General features: G+C 38.3%; 1 protein-coding gene across 2 annotated transcripts; it reads left to right on the top strand.

Annotated features, from left to right (window-relative positions):
- The first annotated feature begins 8,020 nt into the window (after positions 1-8,020).
- On the top strand, positions 8,021-16,673 carry TMEM128 (transmembrane protein 128). Of its 2 annotated transcripts, XR_008745781.1 has the most exons (6): positions 8,021-8,877; positions 9,836-9,977; positions 11,925-12,086; positions 13,257-13,365; positions 13,802-14,083; positions 14,953-16,673. XR_008745781.1 is itself a non-coding variant. In XM_055795755.1 (5 exons), the coding sequence occupies exons 1-4, from the start codon at positions 8,457-8,459 to the stop codon at positions 13,354-13,356; spliced, it is 825 nt and encodes a 274-aa protein (XP_055651730.1). In that variant the 5' UTR covers positions 8,026-8,456; the 3' UTR covers positions 13,357-13,365; positions 14,953-16,673. The 2 variants fall into 2 exon arrangements, 1 of the variants encoding a protein (XP_055651730.1); XM_055795755.1 differs by lacking the exon at positions 13,802-14,083 and having other exon boundaries at positions 8,026-8,877.
- The last annotated feature ends 2,293 nt before the right edge of the window (positions 16,674-18,966 follow it).

Raw genomic sequence — 18,966 nt, forward strand, 5'->3', positions numbered from 1 at the left:
TTTCTAATTCTAACAGATCTTTTGGTATATGAATTGCTGTGCAGTTCAGATAATATCAGTATTACGCAGGTCATTAAAATTAAGACTTAGGTGTTAAGTGTTTGAACATTAAACAAACACAAAACCCGATGACCTGCAGCACCTTTTCAAGTTCTTTAGACCAGGTATTTTTAAAGCAGCAGCAGGATCTTTCCCACTGTTTATTTTTTCCCCTGTGCTTTCAGGTCAAAGGGGCATGCTTAAAGTTGATTCTGCAGTGTGGCAGAATCATGCAGCTGATGGACATGCTCTTTTTGTTGTGTTTTTCTCACTTACAATCAACCAACAATAATATTCAGAAAGGGACTGTATTATCTTGCAGCTGCCTCTCTAGATTCTGCAGAAAAAAGAGGGAGCTTTTCCAAACTTTTGAAAAAGCAGAAAAGCTGCTGTAAAACATCTAACTTAAAAAAAAGGAGATAAGTATGAATTCTGTTTTGTGCATTTCCTAGTCTAGCTGTATAAATTCATACCATTAAAGCTAGTATTTTAATATAGTTTGTACAGCTAGATCTCAATAAATGAGAATGTAAATAGTTTTGATTTTACTAGCAAGAGCTGGGTATTTAAGTGTTACAGTATGAAAAAAAGTCATTAAATATTTACTTTCTAACTACATATTTTGCACTTGTATTCCAAATTGACATATGACAACAGGTAAAATTAACAATTTAGTTTTCCAGTATTCACTCAGTACTATAACCACAGGAAATTTCTTTATTGCAACATGGGTCTGGGTACTGAAAAATTAGTGCAAGAGAATGCTTGTATAAAGCTTCACTTAGCATTTAATACAACTTGGCATAATCAGGTGGGATTTTTTTTTTTTACTTCTTTTGCCACAAATTATATGTTTAGCAGTCATTAGTAATGTCAACAGTCACAATAAATTGGAGAAACCAATAGTAAGATAGCATTACAAAATGTTCAGAATGTTTGTTTTATCGATTTTTCTAAACAGCATAACATATTTCCATAATAAAATATGCTTTGTTGTTAAAAATTTCCTTTCTAAAATAGTCTCTTGGAAATTGTGTGTCTTGGTGGCAGGGCAGGGAAGGAAGAAGTATGCAAATTAGAAAATTGTTTAAAGCTAGTGGCTTTCTTTAAGTATAGCATAAGCATTTAAGCAGGGAGTTTAATCACTGAAAGAAAAGAGCTTCAAAGTACAGATACTTAATTGTTATGCTCAGCCTTCCACCGTACTGGTGCATTAGAGTAGCTCATTCTTCTTTCTCCCAGTGAAAACCAATCCTCCCACCTGGTGCTATAATCTGATTGCATCAGTACAATGTAGTTGGACCCCAACATGAGTAGCAGCTTATAGCTGATGACCACAGGATACAGACACCCAATACATGATTTCATTCGGAAACTTTTAAAGCTGTAACGCTCACCCTTATTAAGGAAATAAGAGAGCAAATATTAAACTTGTCGTGTGAGATGAGCAAAAAAAGGCATATTGTTCTGTACATTGAGCTGTATTCACAGGTTACAAGATATCTTAATCAATATATTCAACATTTACTCCTTTCTTCTCCCAATTTAGCCTTTAAGAAAAACCAAGAATAAATCCTCTAAGTTCTTTTCTGCTCCACCAGCCAAGAAAAGCAGCATATTCTGTTTCCCGTGAGTACTTTTACAGGAAGTGTTACTTTATATTGAATTCTACATTTCACTTGGACTAGAGGAAGTTTTAGTAGTAACCTTTTTTTGCACTTGTTAAGACACAATTCCTTTTGCACCCAAATCCTCATGCTTTTACAGTCACACACGGTAAGGGCTGAAAAACCTTCAAGCTTTTTGCTTAGATTGGGCTTTTTTTCTGTAAGATTGCAGACCGCAAAGCTTAGTCCTTTCTCAAAGATACCACCTTATTTTTTATTTAGCCTTCCTTTTAAAATTTATTCTAGAAGATTTAGAATTGTCCAATCTTTCAAACAGACTGCAGGTTTTGCCCTTCACTTCAGATCTTTTGTACCAAACTGCCCTTCCTACTTAACTCTGTATATGAGTTACAGCAGAAGGAAAATAACTGACATCCTACAGAAACAGTTTTATAGTTCCCGAAATTACTTGAAAATGGGTATGCCTACCCATTATATTATTTTCAAACTAAATTAGTATTAAAATCCTAATTGAGACCTGATTACAGTCAAGCTAAATTCCTACATATATTTGCTTATTAGAAAAAATGCGCTTTTAAACATACTGAGATCTTCCTCTTACACAGCACGAAACCCACCTGAAAATCTTCAAGACGCTACATCTCACTTAGGTGACAAACTGAATGAAAAGTAACACCAGAATTCTGCCTGCATTACAGACAGATGGCTCAAAGCATGGGATTTTTACTCCTTCTTTCCTTGCAGGAGCCATATAATGAACTCTCATGATACAGCCATTAATGTATAAATACAAAGCACAAAGTGCACCCTTATACATTTGATTTTCTGCCCTTCTGCTGGCCTTTGACTCTTGATAAGGAATTCCAGGAGGAATGCACAGCTATTGATACTGTATAGTATCCATATGTGATAAAGTCTAATGTTTTTCACGGGTGAGACAGAACCAGAATTTTCTCCTAAATTTTCTTTCTTACCATTAAAGCAAGTGCTTCATCTGTAAGCCAGCACTGTTGGTACTCTTGTGCCTAGATTTCTGCCTTGGACTTCAAAATCCATTGCTAGTATAAAAGCTTTTACTAAATTGTACAGACATCTCTTCCACTAAGAGCATTTTATTGATTTTTTTTTCCATCTATCCATTCTACCATTTACTGTAAGACATTTTAGGGACTGTTTGTTCCTACAATTTCCTTGTCTCACACCATGAAATATTTTTCCTTTTCCCTTCTTGCTGCCACCATTCTGTCTCACCTGTTCCACCTTTGAAAGTTCAGCTTTTTGGGGTGAACTTTCAGAACTTCAGCAGTTTCAGAGGTTAGCATTGGGAAACTTTTCTAGGAGAAGAAAAAATTGGAACTCAGTCTATGCTCTTAAAGACCTGTTTGTGTTAAGCAGATAAGCCAAAACAATAACAGGAGTTGTACAACTGTCCTCCAGCTAAAATTTCAAATTGAGGTATTGCTGAATTTTAGTCTTCATACCAGCAAACATCTTTCTCTCTTCCCTTCTCTCTCTGACAGTAATGCACTGTGTTCCCTGTAACTCTGTTGTCCAATTACAATGCCAGATCAAAATATATGAAAAATTGACCTTACAGGATATGCAAGTGGTAATGGACTGTGAAGGATAATGGTAAAGAAAAACAGCTTATAAACCTGAATGAAATGTGTAAGAGCTTTGTTTCATGTTTATTTTTTTTAGGACTGCACAGAAAAATAGTCCAGGCAAGCAGCATGAGCTGAATTCCACACTACATAAATCAGTGAGATGTTGCTATGCTGAAGACATTGCAAAGATTATCTGTGCTTTCCAATCTTGTTAACAGTGAGGTCCACGTGCCCAAGAAGCTTTGTCCCTGCTTCAGTACAGCAGCCAAATCACAGGCAGTGACCCATCTCCAGACCAGACCATCTCCAAAACAATAGATAATATGCTACCACAGCCTAAAAAAAAAAATGCTAACCTCTATCAACACAGAAATAAAGTGTCATGCCTAAAGAGAGCACTATTCCTGTAGAGCAAACCTTTGATGAATAATAAACTTGAATGCCCATTCACACAATTCATACTTTCCTGTGTGAATTAGATCTGCGATCTATGTTATTAAAAAAAAACCACCACCCCAAACAAACCACCCAAACTTTAGAACGTTCATAAACAACCTAAAAGTGAAATTCTTATTGTTACAGATGTATGGTTGCACAGACTTTTCTTCAGTGAGGAAATCAGTTTCAGTCAATTCCCAAGTGTTGCCTTTCCTACCCTCCCACATCTGGCCATTTGTTTTTGCCTCTCTGCCACCCCCTGCATTTTTTCAGGCTTTTAAAACCAGATCAAATCCTCAAACTGAGAGGTATTATATACCACTACTGGGGATTGAGTAGTCAAGAACAATTACAGCCGAGGTATTGATGCCAAATGCTTTGTATCATTAAACTGTAGTCTTAGGAAAACATTTTGAGAGCCATTGTACTCCCTTAGAAAGTACGCATAGTTAAGTGAAACTAAATGATTCATGAGAGGGGGAAGGAAGATTTACTTGGCAACTTCTAGGAGAATAGTTTATCCAGATTTACTTCATGGGTTTTGTTTACACATTTGAAGATCCAATCTGGAATGAAAAGTCTTCTCATTTTATATTCTTAATGCCAATTATAACAAAAGGCAACAGTCAAACATTGAAGGTACCTAAAGTTTTTAATCAAGACAATTGACAGTGTTTAAATGCTCTCCCATCAAACAGATACTTCAGATTAAAGTAATGTTCTGGAACAGCTACCTTTTTGTAACTTGCACACAACTTTCAAGGTGAAGAACAGCATACATAGAAAAATCAGATGACATTAGGTGGTGTGTTCTTTTTCTGTTCTCTTAGATGCCCTCTTCACCTTTTTAACTGTCTTTATCTTTTCTGCTTTCTTTTCCTTCATGAAGTTCAAACGCTTGCATGCTTATATATAGTGCATTGTTGGTATCAAACACACTATTATATATATTGTTTCCTTCCTAAAGGAAAGAAAGTCAATTCAGGGCTGCACTGTAATTTAATACTCGCATGAGAATTCAACATAAGCTCAATAGTTTGTATATGTACTACAGTCAGAGTTGATTCAGTTTTAACCTTCAGTTGTTTCTCAGATCTGCACTACATTATTTACACCAAGCGCTTTTAAGTCCTTTGCTGATTTTTTTCCATTGTACTGAATTTAAAATAAAAGAATGCCAAATGAAAGCAAGAGAACTGTAGTACTATTTTAAGGCCTTTTTTCTTACCTAGATCAGTTAGACGATGCATTTACTTTTTTACTGAGTGTGAGAGAGAATATGCAATGCTTTACTCCAAGAACAACATCCAGAAAGGATTAAGAATCTCAACCTATTCAATACTTTTACTCATGATAGTGCAAGATAAGCAGCAAATTACTACTCACTTTATTATTGCTTAGTCCATTAACAGAAAGTACAGAACATACTGCACAATCATTCCTCAAAACGAAGAATATGCCTGCACTGCATCCAACCTACTTCAGCCAAAAATGAACAAAGGGAGAGAGAATCCAGCCCTACTTAGATAAGAAGTGAAGAAAACGCCACTCAGGTCTTTTGTGAACAGATAACATTTGGGCTAATTTAGCTATTGACTTCTGCAACAGGGAAAAAATTACAAATATTTGCTAGAATAGTAGAAAACTAATTTGACTTTCTAGAAGTGAGAATTTAACTGGGAAGTCTAAATCCAAAATTTATATGTATCCAGTCAAGCAACATAAAAAGCTTCCACTTTTGTGTGTCATTAAGAGTTACCTGTAAATCAACATAAAAGCAACAAATCAGTAAATATCAAATACTCAGCAAGCAACAAAAAAATTAATTTCAAAATAACCAACTAGCTTGCAAAATTCAGCTTTCACTTATAACTGCAAAACCTGAATATTTAAAAACTTTCAAATAACTTACAAAGCATTATTTTCTATTTAAAAGAAGTCAGTTTCTCAAAATGTGGGAAGAATTCACATTATGCGAGAGACCAGGAATACAGCTGAAAAAAATGCTGCAAAATCTACCCTTTGTACATTTCCTTCACAGAATCTTCAAATTCACAAATTCCTTTCACAGACTATTAACTAAATTTATCAGATCAAGCATCACATTTTAAAATACTTCCAAGCATTTCTGCAGGGATTCTTAAACTTTAACTTGCAAGAATTAATTATCCGTAACAGGCCCATTCTTTAGATGCTTTGTTAATTATGTTGTTCATTTTGTAACAGTTTCAGTTCAGTTCCTGATTGCTATCTATTCTTTAACAGATTAATAATTTCTGAATCAGAGAAGCTCTGTGAAAAGATCACAGAAAACATCTCTGCTCTGCAAACATGGAACATGAGCAGTCTCTGTTAAGGTCAATAGTGAGTCAGTGAAGGGAAGCTCTTATTTCAGCTCTTTGCACAATACCTACTCTGTAGGTAAACAGGAGCCTTCAGTTTAACAACACTTAACAGATCTTAACCTTTTCAAGCATACGTATTTATTGAATTGCTACATCTAAATCAAAGATATTTCCTATGAATAGCTTTTGCAAAGAAAGTACATGAAGATTTCCTTTCTTTCTTATTTGAATCAGTAGCAAGAAAGTGAAGGCTGAGGTAATCGTTTCACTCAAAGGAAATAAAACAAAGAAACCTCTATTTCTTTGCTAAGAAAGCAGAGCTCAAAGGCTCCCAGGAACTGTTAACTTCAAAATAATCATCCAAACTAAATAAAAAATAATTACTGTAGTCACTACAGACTATGATGTGGTTGGCCCTTATATGAAGCCATGTTCTAATTACAAGCTGAGAAAACAATTTCTACTCACAATGACATGTCTCATATGAAATTCAGGTGTAAATGAAGGCCTGGCTTTCTGCAGAGAAAAAAAAAATTGTTCCATTCATGTATCTTTTAGGCTAAATTTACTCAAAACTCAATGTACAGTAATGAAGAACAGCCAGAAGCCTTGCTCCTCTTGTCCCTAGTACATCACTCATCTATAAAGCAGACGATAGGGTATTTAGGAAAATATAATCCTTTTTTTTCCTGATAAATTACTGTTAGCAGCCCCTCTGCTGAAAAGAACATCTCCAGGTAGATTATACAATGCAAGGTATCTACATATCAGGTCATATGACAAGTGGAGAGCCAGTGCTATTTTTCTTCTAACTGCAGAATACACAGATTAAGTCAAATTCTCCATTACTTTAGCACCTACAATTCAAAATGTGAATGTTGGTTCAAAAACTAAATGTAAGAAAAAGTTGTGATAATTAAATCAATTGAAAAACCATAGTCTTATGTACTTCTAGGGTTCATCATTACACTAGTTAAACTGATGTAAGTCTCCCGAGTTAAACCTGCTGTAACACTGTATGAATTAGGCTATATATGTAGAAGATCTATTAGTTTATAACACTTTTCCCAGTTTTTTTTCCACCCATTTCAAAGGGCATTTGATAAGGTCACTAGGTACCCAACAGGTTTAGAACTGCTTAAAAACAGTGCAGGTCAAAGCAAGTTTAGCTTGTACCCTCATTAGTTTCTACCAGCTAGTTTCTACCCTTAGGATGACCTAACATTTTTTAAGGTATACTGATAAGATACATACTTATTTATCCAGAGCCTACAGTCCATTCTTTTTGCTTTTCCTGTATTCTCAACCTGAAACTACAGAGGAAGTATCTGCAAGGCTTTTATGTGATAAATGCCACATAATATGCAAAGAATGCACATGCTAAGTGAAAATTTGACATACTTCTCACACTTGCCATTTTCATGCAAAATAATTTGCCTTCTAAAAGGAAAAATATAATCTGATTATTAAACATTTGGGGTTTGAACTTTATATACAGCTAGAAGGACTATAAATTTTATCTTGGTAAATAAAACCCATATACTGAAATATATTTTTCCTTCAATCTACCTTACAATAATATGACCTTTTATTGACGATTTCTACATTTAATTACACTGTAAAGAAAAGCTATCTGTAACAGGTGCCGTATCGGACTGGGGCTTCCATTCTGTAGTCCGTGGGATTTCTGCCTTTGTAGGAACGTTATGCCACACATGATTTTGTCTAAGAAAGCACAGGATTTTTAAGTACCACACATATAATCTAATTTGCCTAAGAAATCATTACTATTAGGCACAAATTTCAATTTTAAAAAGCATGTTACCTATCCAATGAACATACCCCAAAAGACACGGTACATATATTTATAGTATTCTTAGAATGACCAAACCTAATACTGATCTGTCAACATGATTTAGTAGTTTTGAGTTTGCCCATAACAAGAAAGAAATAGTAACTAAGTCCCAAGGTTCTGTTTGCAGAAACATGCTGGTGTGACTTCGTATCTAGTTATGCAGAATTCAGCTACAGAACGGAAACAATCTTTTACCATTTTATTAGTTTATTTAACTTTTACCTACTCTGCATTGTAAATGTGGTTTTTATTCTCAGTTACAAGTGGCACTACCCAGCATTACAGGATTCCAATGGTTCCTGAAAGCTCTCAGAGCTTTGTCTTTGACTGCTGTACCATCTAAACCAGTGCTGTGTCACACCACCTGGGGTTTTCCACACATTTTTCCTCAGGAGCACCTGAGGAACAGGACTGCAAAAAGCGATGCGCAAAGTATTTATATGCACCCAGTTTCCCTCTGTTTTCCGTAGTTATTTTGATAAAACAGTCCTCACTCCGGCAGGTGGATTTACATCACTCCGTTCGCTATTTTCAATGGGGACTAATGCGATTTATAGTACAGTTGATCCGTAATGTGTTAGTGAGCCACTGCCCATCTGCACACATCATACGCTACAGCCACGCTCCATCAGCGCCTAGCGCCGTGCCCCCAGCCCCTCCGACTCGCCTTCCGACCAGCCGTGGGCCTGGCAACGCGACGACCCGCTACGGCAGCTCCCGGCGCACCCGCGGCCACCGCCCGCCAGCCCCCTCTGCCCCTACACACGGGGCCGCCGCCCCTCACGCCAACGGCCGCCGCGGCCGCCACGCTTCCCGCCCCCTGGCGTCACTGCCGGAGCGGCCCAAGATGGAGGCCGGCGCCAGCGGGGACCCTGTCCCGAGGCTCCGGCGCGGTGTGCGGCGAGGGGCAGAGCCCCGCGACCCGCTGCTGCCGCAGCCGCCTCTCGGGGGTGGTGGAGCGGCTGGTGGGTGGTTCCGGGGCTGCGGAGATGCTGCCGGGAGGGGAGCGCAGCGGAGCCGAGCCGAGCCAGGCTGTGCTGGGCGGGCGGCGTGGGGCGGGCGCCCGGGCGGGGAGCGGGGCCGAGCAGCGCCGCCGCGGCGGGAGCGGGGAGGGGGCCGGGCCCTGCGCCCGGTGGGACGAGGGGGCTCCTCTGTAACGGGGCGGTCGCCCCGCCGGCGGGGCACTGCGCGCCTGCAGCAGGTCGCCCTCCCTCAGGTGTGTCTGGTGGGAGCGGCGAGCTGGATGTAAAAAGGGAGACGCGAGTTGTCTGCAAAAAAACTTGCAACCGCGGATTTCTTCATGGGAATGAAGTGCTTAAATACTTCAGACCCAGGCTGTAGTTGATGAGGAAGCCTTTGGGAAATAAAAAAGCCTGTAAAGTCCAGCAGAGCTGTGAGTATGCTCACGCGTCCGTGGGTAATGCATGAGCAGCCGTCGCCACACGTTAATGCTGCTGGAGGCACGCGGGCCGCCAGTAACTTACAGTGATAAAAGTTCAAAATAGGAAGCTTTAACAAAAAAGGCTACAAATAAATTTGTAATTGGAAATTACCAACCTGCCTTTACATATGCCAGATGAATGAAAATGTTTTCATAACACCAGGAGGGTTTTAATCAGTTAAATAACCCTTACAGAATCTAGTCAGCTGTTAATTTCCTAGAAGGGTACACAGACACCGTGTGCGCTGATTGTTACGGCCTTATCGTCTTTAACACAGGGTACCTTGCTTACTCTGTTTTATTTCAGGAAATATTCAGAGTTTTTTAGAATGGTTCCTCTGTAATACAAAGTGTATTGTACCGAGTGTAACAATCTCCGAAGAGAAATTAATTAAAAGGATAAAGCATCATGTTTTACGTAACTATAATTATACTCCATTTAATGACTGGCTTTAGTGTTGTAATTATGTTCTTATTTACAGAAGAGTCTACAGCTGTAGAGAAGAAGAGGAAGCCTCTTACCAGACTCTATATTCATTCTGCATTCTGGATTTTGGCATCAATTGCTGTGACATACTACTTTGATTTTTTTAAAACTATTACAGAAACTTTTCAAGCAAATAGGTAAGGTACCTTTTCTTACAAAGAAAGTTGTGTTTTCATCTTTTCATCTTTCATACAGTTTGTTACATCTGAATACTGTGTTTTAAATCTTGGGTAACAGGGTCTGCAATAGGGATAGAGAGAGCTGGGACTGTTAAGCCTGGTGAAGAGAAGGCTTAGAGGCATCTTAGCAATGCTTGTAAATGTCTCAAGGGAGGGCACATAAAAGACAGACTCTTTTCAGTGGTGCCCAGCAACAGGACCAGACTCAATGGGCACAAACTAGAACACAGGAGGTTCCCTATGAATATCAGAAAACACTTTTTTTTACTGTGAGGGTGACTGAGCACTGGCATAGGTTGCCCAGGAAGGTCATGGAGTCTCTCTCCATCCTTGGTGATACTCAACCATGTGGACTCAGTCCGGGGCAAATGGCTCTAAGTGACCCTGCTTGAGTAGGGAGTTGGACCAGATGACCATCTAAATTGTTACTATTAAACTAATTTTTAAGTAAATACAATGCTTAAAATTTTGCTACAGCATTTTTTCTTTAGGCTCTACTGAGCCGTCTGTGTACAAGCAAAATTTGTTCTAATAGCAGGATGTTTTAATACTGTACCTTCAAGTTTATGCTGAAGTATAAGAAATCACTGCCTGTTTTGTTGAAAGTGTTGGGGGGTTGATTTTTAGTCAAAAAAAGCTGAAATGAATCTTTAAGTGTCAAAATCAAGTTAATTTCTCTGGAAGTTCTCTAGACTTCTTTGAGTTAGATCAGCAAAAGATTACTGAAATAATTTCTATGAACTAATTTCTATTTCTGTTCTTATTATTTTCTATTAAATTATTTTAGATGGGATTGATGGCTGTTAAATATTTTTAGATAGCTTCACCGCAAGTGCTTTTAAAACTCTCTCATTGTCGTTACTGTATCAGTACATGGCAGCTGAACAGGGCCTTGCTGTGTGCTGTGAGGTTCTCTGGAGCTGCTTTTCAAAGGCTGGTCTAGATACACCCTATATCCAGTGGGCTGTAGATACAAACTAGTGACTCCAGGCTGTGACCAAAGTTTTGGGTGGCCCCATCAGCTTCCTGTAGGACCCTGTCTCCCTGCATTGCTTATTTAGGTGGACTATTGCAACTGCGCTCTTAATGTAGATTTCTTAATTGGAGTACTGTGGTACCAAAATAGCATGCGGTATTTGCAGTACCATACCAGAGCAAGTATTATGTTGCCTAAGCAGGAAGATCCTTGATTACCCTTTGTAATTTAGTAATCAAAGTATGGTAATAAGGATTCACTTTCTAAAATTTTTATTTGCTAAATACTCATTCAGATAAGTGTAAGATTTTATTAAATCTTCCTCCCAAGTTATCTTTCCCATCTTACTCTTCAGGTATGTTCTCAAACAGGCTCAAAAGTGCATCTTCCTAAATAATCACATACCCAGTTTTCTTGATGTGGAGTTTGAAATCCTGTATTTCTCTATGTTCAGCTGCTATAAAGAAAAATCTTTATGCTTCTTTGTTAAATTTGAGAGCTCATAAACATAAAACCTTATTAAAGCTTTCTGCAACATTTCTGTTGCACAAAAATCAGTAATTTATAGTGAGAAGTACAGTTGAAGTGAGCCTATTTTATTTCATTACTGACAAAGTATTTTTGGTGTGGTGGTATAGTAGATCACTGACAAGATCTGTTGCACTGCATTTCCAAAATATTTGAGTGAAAAAGTAAATGACAGGAATGAAGCATTACAAAATTAAACTCAATTAGTTACTTATATCAGCTTTAGAAGTGCAAGAAATGTTTTGTAGAAGTAATTTAAGAAAAAAAACTACAGGGACTCTAGGCTAGTCTGTATAATTAACAGATGTTGTCTGTTCTGTTTCTAGACTGGAATGAAGATTAATGTGCAAAATGCAGTGTGACCATGCTTAACGTGCTTTACCATGTTTTCCCCCCCGCAGTTGGTGGCTCGCCTCTGGCGGTTGTTTATTGGCTGCATGTTTGTCTGTTGCCTTTTACTGCATACTGTATCTTGAGTGGTATTGTGGAATTGAGGATTATGATGCACAGTACCCAGCACTGATAAATATCACAATAGCTACCTTTATTGCAGCAGCAGTTTGGTAAGTTTGAACACTGTTTACAAATTTCTGCTAAACCTGTACAAGTCTAACTGTGTTAATGGGCTCATTTTATAAAAAGTGTAATTTTTGTAATTTTAAGCATATTGGTGACAATACCAGTTCGGTGTAGCATAATTTCTTCCACTTTAAACATTCATCTACAAAGCGAGAGTTGCAACTGTTGAAACTGTGTATTAAATGTACGTGTCTTTTCTGTCTTGGAAATTTATGGGAAAACTGAAGTCCTTAATTTTGTTAGTGTAAATTCCCCACCTCTGACAAGTATTTGTGAGGTTTACAAATAAAGACAAAGGTGTAGTCTCAAGCTGAGAAAAAATGATGCCTGATCAGTTTCTAATACAGAGTTCTTAATTATCAAGCAATCTATAAATAGCAAACATACTGGAATTTATACTTCTAAATATTGTTATATGAACTTTGAGGGTTTATATCTTGTCAGAGAACAGTACTTTTAGTAAGGGCTACTTTATGAGATTATAGGAGTCAGAATTGAGCAAATGTGCATGCAAATGAAAAAACGATATACATGTGTGCCTGTATATTTGTTTGCTCTCTGCATGAAAGCTGGTTCTCTCTTGTTTAGGTCGTGTATCTGAATAACATCAGTCAGTATTTATTGCAATACTGGGAAGAAAGGAAGGCTAAAGAAGATAAAGGTTCACTGTAGTTTAGTATTAGTCAAATGTATAATCCTTTTAATTCAGTTGTTAAATAAGTTGATTTTCCCCCTTTCTCTTCAGTTAACTCAAATCTGCTTGACTGCAAGTACAAATTAAGGCTTTTCTCAGGTGCCCTGTGTGGCCATGGGAAAATCAAGAGTAGTTTCTTTTCAGGTGCTTCATACACAGAGATTCTGAAAGTAAAAGCTATCTTTACTCTTGATGAGACTGATTGGACTTTCTCAGTGTAAAAATCTGCAGCAGCTACTGAAGTTCTAGGATGAGTTGTCAGTAAATAGTAATCTAAACTACTAATTTAGTAAGTACGTGTTGGGGTATTTTTGTTTTGTTTCCATGAATAGACAAGTATTTTTCCAGGTTGAGTCATTTAAATCTAATTTCCTCTTATGCCATGTTGTTTTTTTGTGTACCTGGTATTTCCATAATCTGACAGTTGAATTTACCAAAAAAATCCTGCTTTTATTCCCAGTTTCAACATTGCCTTGTGGCCCGTCTGGTCGTTTATGACACCTTTGTTGCTCTTCATTCAGTTCATGGGTTTTGTGATGCTTGTGTCACTCCTGGGATAAGTCCTTCAGGTAAAGAATTGTTTAAGCACACAGAAATATTTGTCTTGTTGTATGAACTGCTTTGTTAGACATTTAAGGATTGTAAGACCATTTAAGGATTCCTTCTCTATTTTGTGTACACTTTTAGAATAGTGACGTTTTGTGGTATATAGGGTAACTGGAGAACATGCAAGTATCCTAAGGGGAAGAATATCCTTTTTTTCTCCTCTAAGATTCTGTTCTGGATGGTGAGAAGAAGTGATTAGTGAGAATGGATAGGTTTAGGGCGTATAGGCCCAATATCTGCAGCTTTTACCCAGACTGGGAAAACTTCTTAGCAAAGTTGCTTACCTGATAGCAAAGGGGAGAAGCTATTAACATCCATATGCAACTGTCCCCTCTCTCTCTTTCTTTCCTTTTTTTTTTTTTTTAAGATTCAGTGTCTTTGTCTTATCTTTGTCTTTAGGTATGCTGTTTTCATTTTCTGTGATGAACAGTCCAGATGAACCTGCTATATGGAAAACTACCAGATAACAGTTGCTCTTTGTTCTTCCGAAAAAAACCCAACCTTTCAAAGGCAAAACTGGATATTTTTTTGACTTGAAAAAAATCATTCTCAATAACTGTCGTGTTGAAAATGGGTTCTCATATCTTCTGTTAGGATGTACTATTCAAATGTGAATATTTCACAAATCCTGTGAAACTGAAAAAGCTTAAGGAAGACAACAAAGACAGCTCAGTAAATAGGGTAAGGGATGGTCCCCTGTATCACAGGTATTTACGTCGTCCACTGAAGTGATTCATTCAGCAGGTCTTGTTTGCTGTAATTCTCAAGGAAATGTGAGGAAGTCTGGTTTTGCTTGCCATCACAAATCCTTTCCAGTGAGGAATTCCCTCAGCACTTTTATGAGTGCAGCAATAAGAATGAGGCAGTGCTGGATTTTGAGTGTAGGCTCTTGTAGTGCCAGAGTTGTGGGCAAAAAATATTTAATGGCTGGGACAGTGAAACACTGAATTTCTTTGCATAAAGAAGCTGAAACTAGTGTTGCATTACCCTTCCCTATTTTCTGGATATCAAGAAAGCTGATTTTTTAAGGAGGTAATTAACTAGGTCATACTCTGACAACACCTATAGACTTCTGAAAAATACAGTACTTAATTCAGAACCTCTTTACTGTAGTTTGGAAGCTTCAGTCACACTTGTTAATGCAAACTTCTTTAAATCATGTTTGTGTGTTCTGTCTGAGCACTGGAAGGATGTGGAGAAAGGACACATTTAATTCCGTTAGAGCCGATCGTATTAACAGACTAGAACAATGACTCTGCATTAATTTGTACTTAGAAAATAAGAAGTACTAGTGAATTAAAGATGGAACAGCTGAACCTTATGAAAACATTCTGGTTTTCTATTTAAACAGCCAAGTAAATGCTGTTATACAGAATTTATTGATTCTGTATTAGACCAAATAATTGCTGGCCTAATAATTAGAGCCAAATTATTACTTGGTGGTGCAAAATCATTAACTAATCAATATCAAATTAGTACAATACATAGCTTGTGCAGTATATATGACCTCACAGCTTTTTTGTTAAAGTTGGATTTGTTTTTTCTTTCAGCTTCATGTGAAGGACTCAAGTAACTGTTATCCTGCAAAGTGGACATCACTTTGGTTACATTCCAGTACTTTTATTATTTCTAATACTGCTCCGATACTGTTTGCTCTGATACATAATTCTTAGACTACCCGATTTATAAATCAGATGGACATAACCATAGGTCAGCCAGTGGCAGGGAAAAAGCAACCGATGGGTAAAAAATTGAATGATAGGTTTTTCGTTTCTAGTAACGTAACGCATTTCATTGCTGCTTTGTAAAGCTTATATTTTAGTGTTAAGCAGATGGGTAATAAGTCATAGAATCATAGAATAGTTCAGGTTGGAAGGGACCTTTAAAGGTCATCTCTGGGGTCTCTGAGGTCACCTAGTTCAACTTCCTGCTCAAAGCATGTTGTTTGGTTTGAAAGTAATTGATACTTAATTCAAGTGTTGTGGGGTTTTAACACTATTCTTTCAAATTGAATTGACAGCTAAAAAAAATATTGTTAGCTGGAGTCTGTGTTTGTACTTGTGAACTTGCTCATAGATGACACAGGACACACTTCTTGAGCTATTAAATTTCTAATGTTACATGTGTTATTACATAGGAAATACTTTTATTACCTAATGTCTTGACTTTGTATCTGCTAGTGTTTGAAAAAAGGTATGGATGGGGTAAGGGCCTAGAAAGCTGGCTGACATATGGCAGTGCTATCAAATAGGTTTTGCTTGTGCTAAAACAGTTTGTCCACAGCAAAAGATGGATGATCAAGCTGTGATTAACCAGCAATATAATGAACAATGTTAACACTACACAAGAAATTAAGAGCACAAAGTAAATTCTTTTGATGTATGCACTATTTTTCAGTATCCAGGATGTTTTTCTTCTGTAAATTAACTTTTCATTCTCAGCAGTGCCTGTTAGTGAAGTTGCCATTTTTCTTCCTCAGCAATAAAGAAGCAGATATAGTCATACACAGTTGGGAAAATAAAGTAACGTTGTCTGTCTGTTCACCTTGGCTGAGACACTTAAGTATCTGGAAATGGACACCAGTCAGTTGCTGGACCATTTTATATAGATCCTTGTGTTAAATACTTCCACACCTTTTGGAAGAGAGGAGAATGTAGAAGCTGGGTATTGAAACTTGCTAAAATTTCCTTCTTGTGACTGTTCCTTGAAGTCTGGAGTGTTAGAGGAGACTGTTCTTCATTCTGACTTTCAAATTCACACCATTGCGAATACAAAATACATGAAATGTTTAGTAATGAAAAAGACGCATGTTGTCTTTAGCTGCCACCATTTCATTAAGGAAGAAAGTTGCTGTCAGCATGCAAGACAAAGGATCAGTCAAACAAAAATACATTTAGCACTACTGTTAAGTAGCTTGTAAGAGTAAGTTAACAGCTTGATTTGTTTAAATGTAATACTTAGTTTTCCAAAAAGAGTTGTACTTCACATCTTAAAGGGCAAGTTGCTTATCTTCAGGTCTTCATCTTTTACACATTTTTTTAACAATTTTACACCTGCATACACAGGTACATTTGAGTAACTTTTGTTTATTATGATATTTAAAATGCAGTGTTGCTCAGGGATCGCAATTATCACTGTATTTGTTAACTATATAAATGCTTGAGGTGTTTTAAGTTGCCTTGTAGTCTGGAATTAAAATTACTGTTTGCTACATGGTTTTTCAGATTTATTCTTCTGGACATCTTAATAAACTTTGTATAAAAGTGATAAATTATTGTGCAGTACTTAATTGTTTAACTAATTCCACTGTTCTTGGGAACTGCCAGCCCATCATTTTGCCTACAAAATAGATCTTAATGTGAATTTTAAATACCGTACTTGACTTGGAGTTCTTTTTCTTTCATGACCTTTCAGCTGGGTTTATTGAAGGTGTAACACCATTCTGTTCACCTTTGGAAGAGCTCTTTGCTCTCTGACTACTTTGCTGTCGTCTTCTCAAAGTTCCAGGTAGACAGACTCATTGTACGGAACTCCTGCAAAGTCTTTCAGTAACAATTATGAGTATCCAGTGCAGTACTCATTCACTTATATGCTCAAAGTAGTGGTGAATCTGGTAAGAATTTTGAACAGTGTTTGCTGTAATTAGCAACTTGACAAAATGCTGCTGCCACTTCCAGTTCTGCGAACTTGCTTTTGTTTTCCTTACCACCAAATAAAGAACTTAGGGCAAGAGAGCAGAAAGAGGTATCTTAATAGTTCTGTGAAAACAATTATTAGGGAGTCAAAACCCCCACCTCTACCAAAGCTGGAATGTATTAGCTGGCTACAGACCACCACAGGCATTTTCTGTATCCATTTACGCTAATTTCATTTGAGGATGAGAGTGTGTACTAGCACTAAAGAGCTTTTCTTTGCAGGCAACAAGGGATGCTCTAGAATAGTCTTGAAATAAAATAGGCCGCACAGTGAAGATTATTTATCACAGTGACTCATAGAAGCCCTGTACAACGAAAGCGTCTTCCTTAGTTTACACGTTACATAAGATAAAAGTAGCATTTGGCATTTCCGTAAGCTTCTCGTAATGATGGATGTAGCTCTGAGCTAGAGGTGGTCGGAGCCTCAGCTGTTTGACTAGTTATGCATTTTGTTTATACTGATGCTATAGGCCAGATGGAAACGGCTAGCTTTCAGCTAAGTGCATTTTTCAAAATCGTAGATGACTTAAAAAACCCGTTTTCTGAGAACAGACCAATAAAGTATATGAGCTACTACTTCCTTATGCTTACCTAAACAGGTGATTGTCCAGAATTCACTCATTCTACCCTTCTGCCAATTTGTTTTCCTGCCCTGTTCTTTGAGCAATGTGAATCTCAGAAATTTACATGTAGTTCAGGAATGTCCTTTTTTGTTTAAGAAAAAAGGTGTATTTAATAATTTCTGGCTTCAGAAGTGAAAAAGCTTAAAATTTCTCCAAGTTGTGATAGTGGAAGTATAGTAAAAGAGATGCTGTCTTTTCATTTACTCCCATTTTTTTCATGTAGCTGACCTAGTGGCTTAATTTCATGTGAGACATAGGTCACTTACTGTAAAAAACAATGCTTTGGATATTCGATCTTCAAACAGATACAGGGTGAAAATGTAAGACCTGCCTGACCAGAACAAGGACCAGTCAATCTTGCTATTTGCCCTCCAAGCTATGGCTAGGTACCTGAAGAGCTAGAATTAAGAGAATTCATATTGTATGCAAACAAAATACCGTTTAAAATACAGTGTTTTACACTGGGTGAAATTCCTCTCAAGCCCTATAGGCAACCAACTGGTGCTCCAAATTTAGATGTCTGCATACCTTAGTATCTTACGGCCATAGGTCACAGTTACAACTAAGCAGTTTAAATAAAAAAAGTTCAATACTTAAAATGTGTATAAAGATTGGGAAAATGAATAAATAAGAATGGGACTGAATCCTGCAGGAGTCTTTGCTGCTTTGAGCTCGGTAGTTGCTATGCCAGCTAGCAACCACTGTCAAACTGTGTTGGCAGCATGGGACTTACTGAAAAAATAAGGTGCATCGGCGCCTTTGAAAGGTCTAAAGAATTCCGGAGAACCGAGGTTATTCACTACCAATGGGAAGTGCCAGTTGCCAAAAAGGAGGAGGACATCGGGGCCCGGAGCATGGTAGCGTGGCGGGTGACCCGCGGCCGCCCCGGTGCGACGGGGCTGCCCCCCGCGGCCGCTCCCGCTCCGGGCTGCGGGGCAGGCTGCTGCCGCCCGCCCCTGCTCTCTGAGCATCAACTCGGCTTTCCAGCCAGCCGCTAACGGCCGGGGGCGTGGGGGTGTGTGTGTTCAGCGCCCGGTGTCCCTCCCGTCGCCCTGTCGAGGGGACACGTTAGGCTGCACGCACCTCCGTCGGTGCGGCCGTGTGGCCCGCGGCCCCCACCGCAGCCAGGCGCGCAGGGGACGTGACCATCTGCCGCCCGGCTGCTCTGCGGTGGAACCGCCTCTCCCTTCCCCTCACCTCGCCCCGCAAAACGTCGGGAAGCTCCCCCCCGCCTCGGCAGCCCACC

This window comes from Falco peregrinus, chromosome 2 (genome assembly GCF_023634155.1).
Source record: "Falco peregrinus isolate bFalPer1 chromosome 2, bFalPer1.pri, whole genome shotgun sequence".
Lineage (NCBI taxonomy): Eukaryota > Metazoa > Chordata > Aves > Falconiformes > Falconidae > Falco > Falco peregrinus.

Coding starts and splice junctions, on each gene's coding strand:
- TMEM128 (XM_055795755.1), top strand. CDS start 8,457: ATGCGATTTATAGTACAGTTGATCCGTAATGTGTTAGTGAGCCACTGC. Junction 9,978..11,924: donor GAAACTTTTCAAGCAAATAG/GTAAGGTACCTT, acceptor TCCCCCCCGCAG/TTGGTGGCTCGCCTCTGGCG. Junction 12,087..13,256: donor TTTATTGCAGCAGCAGTTTG/GTAAGTTTGAAC, acceptor TTTTATTCCCAG/TTTCAACATTGCCTTGTGGC.